Source organism: Nematolebias whitei, chromosome 16 (genome assembly GCF_014905685.2).
Source record: "Nematolebias whitei isolate Nwh7 chromosome 16, NemWhi1, whole genome shotgun sequence".
In the NCBI taxonomy this organism is placed as follows: Eukaryota; Metazoa; Chordata; class Actinopteri; order Cyprinodontiformes; family Rivulidae; genus Nematolebias; species Nematolebias whitei.
Window position 1 is genome coordinate 41060305 of NC_056513.1, and position 8278 is coordinate 41068582.

At 46.5% G+C, this 8278-nt stretch overlaps 1 protein-coding gene across 1 annotated transcript in view; it reads right to left on the reverse strand.

Moving 5' to 3' along the window:
* The window catches only part of fam161a (FAM161 centrosomal protein A), a 15737-nt gene that overhangs the window by 1093 nt on the left and 6366 nt on the right, over window positions 1-8278 (reverse strand). Inside the window, exons 3-6 of the mRNA XM_037689899.1 lie at window positions 6805-8013; window positions 6411-6578; window positions 2722-2821; window positions 680-819 (exon numbers count right to left, since the gene is read on the reverse strand). Coding sequence (XP_037545827.1) covers window positions 680-819; window positions 2722-2821; window positions 6411-6578; window positions 6805-8013 — 1617 coding nt within the window. The remainder of the gene's footprint in view (window positions 1-679; window positions 820-2721; window positions 2822-6410; window positions 6579-6804; window positions 8014-8278) is intronic.

An 8278-nucleotide genomic window follows, 5' to 3' on the forward strand; every position in this document is an offset into this window, starting at 1 on the left:
CAGAACCTGTGGCCCCCGAGCTGCTGGCTTTCAGAACCTGTGGCCCCTGAGCAGTTCAGTTGAACAGCCCTGATCTAAACTGTAACTCTTCTGCTCAGTTTGTACCACAGGTATTTTGAAGTGTCCTGGATTTGACCCAGGCTGCACCACAAGTGCTACAGCTAGCTGCTGCTGCTGCTGCTGCTGCTGCTGCTGCTGCTGCTGCTAGCTGCTGCTGCTGCTGCTGCTGCTGCTGCTGTTGCTGCTGCTGCTGCTGCTGCTGCTGCTGCTGCTGCTGCTGCTATTTGTGCTCGTGAATAACCACAACGCTTCCTGTTAATGACCACACATTGAAACAAATGATAGCAGTGGTTTATGGAAAAACACGTGCATGAATCAGTGTGAACCTTCCCAGCTGTAACCCAGTGATGTCGTAGCGGAGTGTGGACAAGCTGCTCGTCGGCCGTATCAAAACTAAACTCCACGTTTCTAATCTCAGATTATTCAAATCGCCATAAGAGACAAGGAGATTGTTGTTGTTCACAACTCTTACACAGAGACCCGCTTCAAACGGGCTGAAACATCACTTTAACCAAGGCTGGCACTCTGGACCTGTGGGAGACAGACGCTCCGTGGATTGAGGCTCAGGGCATGTTGTTCTGATGAAGCGGCTTCAGTAAGAGGAGACCGTCAGGTTTACCTGTGGTGTTTGGAGCTGGAGGGGGGCGTGCTGCAGGTACATCCTGATGCCACTGCGGTCCTGCTGATGAAACCCTCAGTCACGTCACATTCGTGCAGGGCTTCCACGTAGCGCTTCTCTGCTGCCTGTTTGGCATTTCTCTGTTCCCAAAGCACACGTGCACAAAGTGTTCAGGTTTCAGTACAAGTCCGTGTCGAACTAATCAAAGCGCACACTCAACACTTCAGCCTTTTACTGGTATTTATAAATCAGAACAACAAACGGTACATGGACTGTACCTATACAGCTCCTTTCTGTCTTATTTCAAGATGCTCAGAGCTCTTTACAACAATCTGTGACTCACTGACCCCTTCATGCAGCTCTATACTAGATCTCTACAAAGATAACTGAACAAATCATTCTAGAGAGACTAATCAGTTCTTATCACATTCATGCACTGAAGGACACACATCAGAGGCAGTGAGGGGTTCAGTGTCTTGCCCAGGGACACTTCAACATGTGACTGCTGGTGGATTTGAACCCCCAACTCTTGCACTGGAGGACGACTGCTCTAACCACTGAGCCACAGCCGCCAGCAGAGGACTAACGTTTCAGTTCTCTAGTTCCAAACTCTACATCATGTGCATCATCATCATCTCTTCAGATCAGCTGTTCTGACTGAACACGTTGTTGTGTGAACTTCCAGCCCTCACACTGAAAATAATAACACTTACAATAACACACGTCTGTCAAACTTTAATCTAAACGACACGTTACAGATTATTGTAAACATACGCAGCTCTTCAACACTTCTTAATGCGTTCAACTGAGTTGTTACAATTCCAGCTACAGACCACCAGAGGGAGCGCACGTGTCAACAGAAGTGCACATCCATCCATCCATTTTCTTTACCCGTTTGTTCCATTTTGGGTCACGGGGGTCGCTGGTGCCCATGTCCAGCAATCACTGTGCGAGGGGCGGGGGACACCCTGAACGGGTCGCAAGTCCAGAAGTGCACAGTTGATGAAAAATACATTTGTTCATTAATTTACATTATGTTGACTTGATATAAAAGACTGAAAAAACCCAAAACATGTTGAATGACACCAAAGTGTTGGGTAAATGTGGGCTGTACCCGGGTTGAACCTGCCGTGAGTAAAAACTGAACCGATCACATCAGATGAGATCAGACCAGATCAGATCAGATAAGATCAGATCAGATCAGATGAGATAAGACAAGATCAGATGAGATCAGATAAGATCAGATCAGATAAGATGAGATCAGATAAGATGAGATCAGATGAGATGAGATCAGATCAGACCAGATCAGATGAGATCAGATAAGATCAGATCAGATGAGATAAGACAAGATCAGATCAGATGAAATCAGATCAGATAAGATGAGATCAGACCAGATCAGATGAGATCAGATCAGATAAGATCAGACCAGACCAGATAAAACAAGATTGGACCAGATAAGATCAGATGAGATCAGATCAGATAAGATCAGATGAGATAAGACAAGATCAGATCAGATGAGATAAGATGAGATAAGATCAGATGAGATAAGATGAGATAAGATCAGATCAGACCAGATAAGATCAGATCAGATATCTTTATTGATCCTGCAGGACTCAGTAAGATGTAAAGTTCTTGATGTTTTATTTTGCTTAGCTTCTTCTATTTGTGAATTTGATCAACTGAAAGACTTCTCAACATGAAGCGTTGGTTTTCTTTATCATAAAATCATTTCCTAGATGCACTAACAAGTAAAGCCACTCTATTTTTGTGCTGTTGTATGTGTGTGTGTGTGTGTGGGGGGTTCTTTCAAATATTAAAGCCAACTGTTAAAAAAGAAAGAAAGATAGTTTGACTTTCATTCTTACAGATCACATCCTGAACTTCTAACTAAAACATGTGCACACTGTCATAACGTCTTTCTGCACAAGCAGGCTCATGAACCAATTACAAACATGTTTGTTGGGGTTATATTTTCAGATTAGAATCAGTTAGTCTCTGAATGACGGGGTTTTCGTGTGATAAAAAGTGAAAGCAACATGGACCTGAGCGACCTGCTCCAACAGCAGGGGCCTTCCCTTCACTCTGGCTCGCATCTCTCGGACCTCCTGCTCGTACTCCTTCCTGCGCTCAAGGTCCTGCTTCCTGTGAAGAAACACAAAAACAACAATCGTTTCTTAAAGCACGAAGGAAACGTTGAGCCTGGAAGCACTGGGACCAAAGACCAGTGTGAAACATAAACAGAACTCAAGTTTATCGTTGGGCTTGGTAAAAACATGAACCCCAAATCTGAACACGTTGGATAAAAGGTGATGAAAACAGAATGTACTTTACTCCATTTCTCATAAACTCAAACAGCATTTTATTCACATAATAAGTCTATCAAGTGTTTAAACTAAGAAACAGTTTGATTTGGGAAGTTCACTTGAGCAACAGAAGGTGTAAGTGGTTCAAACGAGAAACATCTGGAGGAGCATTTCTCTCATCAGGTTCATTGTCAGTAAAAGTGCTGAGTATAAAATAATGACATCTAGTGAGGCTGAATCTCTCAGAGGTACAACTGGTTGAGACGTTCACCAGTCTGTGCATTTAAAACGGGTCCAGTTCCAGAATAATGTTCCTCAGCAGAAACTCTGGATTGTTTTGAACGCCCCATCACGTTCGTAATATCCTGAACAGACTCCAGGAAGATGAATAAACGTCTGAGCTCAAAGGACCAGGCTGAACTCAGTGAAGATGCTGATCTTTGGGCCCTCAGGGGCCCCTGCACTAACAACAGGTCTGATTCTGTTCTGAACATCACTGCAGGGGATCAGAACACTTACACAACAATTGTCTGCAAACACAGATCACTGGCTCATCCACAAATGCTGGTTAAAGCTCTATCGCACAGAAAAGAAGCCAGATGTGAACACCATCCAGAAACACTGTCGTGTTCTCTGGACCAAAGTTCAACTGGACTGAGGGAAACTGGAAATCTGTTGTGTGGTCAGAGGAATCATCCATCCATTTCCTTCGACCTTCTCCCTTCCAGGTCAATCCAGTTTATTTATAAAGCACCAAGTCACAGCAGACGTCGTCTCAGGGCGCTGAACAGAAACGTTCAGACACTAGTCCCTGTCCCTGGTCTACCGCCGGGGACCCGTACCCTGAAGACCCACGCTAAGTGAAAAATCACCAAGTAGGAACAGTAGTACAAGTAGTAAGTAGTATTTGTCTTTATATTTTGGATCATCGTCTTGTTGGAAGATAAATCTCCGTCCCAGTCTCAGGTCTCTTGCAGACTCAAACAGGTTTTCTTCCAGAATGGTCCTGTATTTGGCCCCATCCATCTTCCATCAATTCTGACCATCTTCCCTGTCCCTGCTGATGAAAAGCAGGCCCAAACCATGATGCTGCCACCACCATGTTTGACAGTGGGGATGGTGTGTTCAGGGTGATGAGCTGTGTTGCTTTTACACCAAACATATCGTTTTGCATTGTGGTCAAACAGTTGGATTCTGGTTTCATGTGACCAGAGCACCTTCTTCCACATGTTTGGTGTCTCCCAGGTGACAAACTTTAAACAACACTTTTTATGGAGATCTTTGAGAAATGTCTTTCTTCTTGCCACTCTTCCATAAAGGCCAGATTTGTGCAGTGTACGACTGATTGTTGTCCTATGGACAGACTCTCCCACCTCAGCTGTAGATCTCTGCAGTTCATCCAGAGTGATCATGGGCCTCTTGGCTGCATCTCTGATCAGTCTTCTCCTTGTTCCAGATGAAAGTTTAGAGGGACGGCCGGGTCTTGGTAGATTTGCAGTGGTCTCATACTCCTTCCATTTCAAGATGATTGCTTGTACAGTGCTCCTTGGGATGTTTAAAGCTTGGGAAATCTTTTTGTATCCAAATCTGGCTTTAAACTTCTCCACAACAGTATCTAGGACCTGCCTGGTGTGTTCCTTGGTCTTCATGATGCTCTCCCTGAGAACCCTGAGACTGTCACAGAGCAGGTGCATTTATACAGAGACTTGATTACACACAGGTGGATTCTATTGATCATCATCAGTCATTTGGGACAACGTTGGATCATTCATAGATCCTCACTGAACTTCTGGACTGAGTTTGCTGCTCTGAAAGTAAAGGGGCCCAATAATATTGCACGCCCCACTTTTCAGTTTTTTATTTGTTAATAAAGTTTGACACATCCAATAAATTTCATTCCACTTCACAATTGTGTCCCACTTGTTGATTCTTCACAAACAATTAAAATTTTATATCTTTATGTTTGAAGCCTGAAATGTGTCAAAAGGTTGAAAAGTTCAAGGGGCCCAATACTTTCACAAGGCACTGTATATAATCACGCTTCTCCATCTGGTAATCTGATGGACCAGTCTGGGTTTGGTGGTTGCCAGGAGAACGGTACTTGTCTGACTGCATTGTGCCAAGTGTGAAGTTTGGTGGAGGGGGGATTATGGTGTGGGGTTGTTTTTCAGGAGCTGGGCTCGGCCCCTTCGTTCCAGTGAAAGGAACTGACTGCTTCAGCATACCAAGACATTTTGGACCATTCCATGTTCCCAACTTTGTATGAACAGTTTGGAGCAGCCCTTCCTCTTCCAACATGACTGTGCACCAGTGCACAAAGCAAGGTCCATAAAGACGTGGATGCAGAGTCTGGTGAGGATGAACTTCACTGGCCTGCACAGAGTTCTGACCTCAACCCGACAGAACACCTTTGGGATGAATTAGAGCGGAGACTGAGAGCCAGGTCTTCTCATCCAACATCAGTATGTGACCTCACAACTGAGCTTCTGGAAGAATGGTCAAAAATCCCCATGAACACATTCCTAAACCTGTGGACAGACTTCCAGAAGAGTTGAAGATGTTCTAGCTGCAAAGGGTGGACCAACGTCATATTGAACCCTATGGATTAGGAATGGGATGTCACTTTAGCTTATGTGTGAGTCAAGGCAGGTGAGAGAATACTGTTGGCAATGTAATGTATAAAGTAAAGAGTATTGGTCCAAGCACTGAGCCTTGAGGAACTCTATGACTAACTGTGGTGTATGAAGAAGATTCATTATTTATATGTACAAAGTAGAATCTATCAGCAAGATATAATTTAAACATGGGAGCTGGTGCCTAACTCCAGCAGTCACTGTGCGAGAGGTGAGGGACACCCTGGACAGGTCTCCAGTCCATCACAGGGACAGAGATAAACAAAAACAACTCTTTGTACCTAACATGCATGTTTTTGATCTGTGGGGGGCACAAAGTACCCCATAGAAAGCCCATGCATGCATGAAGGGAAAATATAAACGCCACCCAGAAAGGCCCCAGGCTGGGTGGCGATCCTGCACCCTGAGGCACCTGCTCAAAGAGCTGCGCTGCCTGTGTGGAACTGGAGACACCACGCTGTCCGTCTGCCTCTCTGATGGAATGAGCGTCTGGAAAGATGTCATCAAGGCAGAAAATTATCTACAGGTTTTAGAAACATTACTATCATTCAGACAACTTTTTCAGCCATGCCTTTTGTCTTTTTGAGATGTCCTATAAAATCTCAAATGTCCTATTCCCCCCCCCCCCACACACACACACACACACACACAATGGTGCATGTGATGTCACAGTTGAAACATTTGCTTTGTGAAAAAATATGGGTTCATGAGCTCTGTAAACACAACGTGTTGATTTGGGGAAGTAACTCAACAACATGGAGAAACAGACAAGTCACGTTCGTTTCTTTAACTGACCTGAAATCTTTGAGTTTGCTGCTCTGAGTCTGAGACAGAGCCAGGTGGGGGTCGTTGGCCTGGGCACGCCTCACAACAACCGTCTGCAGCATCTTCTCCCTCTGCCTCTGCTTCTCCTTCCACCTCTCCTCCTCCTCCTCAGCCTTCTTCCTCTGCTCCAGCACCTTTCTACTCAGGGAGAAAACTTTAATCACATGAGGAGGAGGGTTTGGAGGAGGGAGGCTGTTTAGAACTGGATGCTGGGTCAACTGAGGATGTTGGGGAAAAGGAGTTCCATGGATATTTGGTCCGAGGGGGGTCAAATACAGAGAGTCTCTAAACAGGACCTCTGGGTCCTCAGACTCTGACTAGCTCTACTACAATGGTGGAGGCAGTTGGTGTCCCAATGTGGTACCTCACAGCCTCGTGGCGCTTCTTAGTGGCATCGGTGACCTTGGCAGGAAGGATTTCCGTGCTCCCTGACAGCGACGAACAGAGGCTTGAGTTGGGCGTCCGTGCAGGCCCCGGGCTGACGAGCGGCCAGCGCAGCATCCGGGGGCTGCTGCGGTCCTTCTCCATGTCGGCCAGGATGCGTTCTCGGTGAGATGAGATTTGTGACGTCCTCAGTTCGAAGGGCTCACATGCAGTTGTAGGCTTCACTTCCTTCCGTTTCTGCAGCTGTTTCTGGAAGCGTTTGTAGCTGGCATTAAAGTCAGGAACCTCTTTGTTGATCTGGGGTCTGTGGGAGAAGCTGTCGTCTCCTTCGGCCTCTTGTTTGGTTTTCCTCCGTTCACTGAGTCGCCGTGTGAGCATGCTGGGAGGCATGGAAGCACTGTGGAGCATCTCCTCAGCTCTCATCTGTATCTTGATGGACCGATACAGCTGCTCCTCCTTCATCTGCTCCCCTGACGCGGCTGCGTACACGGACTTTGGCACAGGCTTAGCCTTAAAGGGTTTCACTGTCTCCTGGTCCGGTGGCTGCTGTCGTTGCTGCTTCTGCTCCTTCTTCAGCCGCTCTCTCTCCAAAAAGCTGAAGGGCTTCTGACTGGCTCGGAGCTGCAGATGATCGTGCTCCCTCGTGGTTCTCCGTCGCCCCTCAGTCCGCTCCTGCAGCTCTTCGTACAGTGGGAGGTGAACGTGCGCAGGTACGGGGCTTGCACGGAACTTCCTCTGACACTCCGTCAGTTCTTCCAGCTGCCTCTTCAGCCGTGCGTTCTCCACTTCCACCTCAGAGCGTGTCTTCAGGGCGCCTTTCTGATGCTCGGCCTCCCGCAGCGTCATGTGGAACGGCTTTGGGACCGTCACTTTGTGTTTGATGTTCTCCTGCAGCCCGTCTCTAAACTCCTGCCTCTTCTTTCCTTTTCCTTTCAGTGCCCTCTGCTCAGCAGGCAGGCTGTGCAGAGACGAGGAGGACAGGTGGCGAGGGGACACCTTGAAGTCCTTCCACATATTCTTGATGTACTCTTTGGGAGAAGAAAGCAGGCCTTTCTCCACATCGTTGCTGACGCCTTCATTCTCGTCGGAGGAGTCTGAGTGTCCAGAGCCCCTCCTGAGCTCAACAGCAGAGTGGGTCTTTCTCAGCCGGCGACGTGACCCTGCAGGGCTCCTGTCTGTCCACCGAGGGCTGATGAAAATAAAAACAGTAGAATATTTAGTCTGAGAGAGAGCAAGTATATATTTTTTATTCCTCCAGTATGTTTTTTATTTACTACCTGCCATCATGTGTGAAGGTGACAATTATCTTTTGAGTGTGTTTATCAGACTTTTAACAAAATATCACATTAACCACTTGATAAAATGTATCGAAGTGTTAAGAAAAGAATTAATAAAGAGTGCAGGGTGTCCTGCAGCGAATGTGACGTGTTGTTCAGGATCTGGAGCAGGTTCCT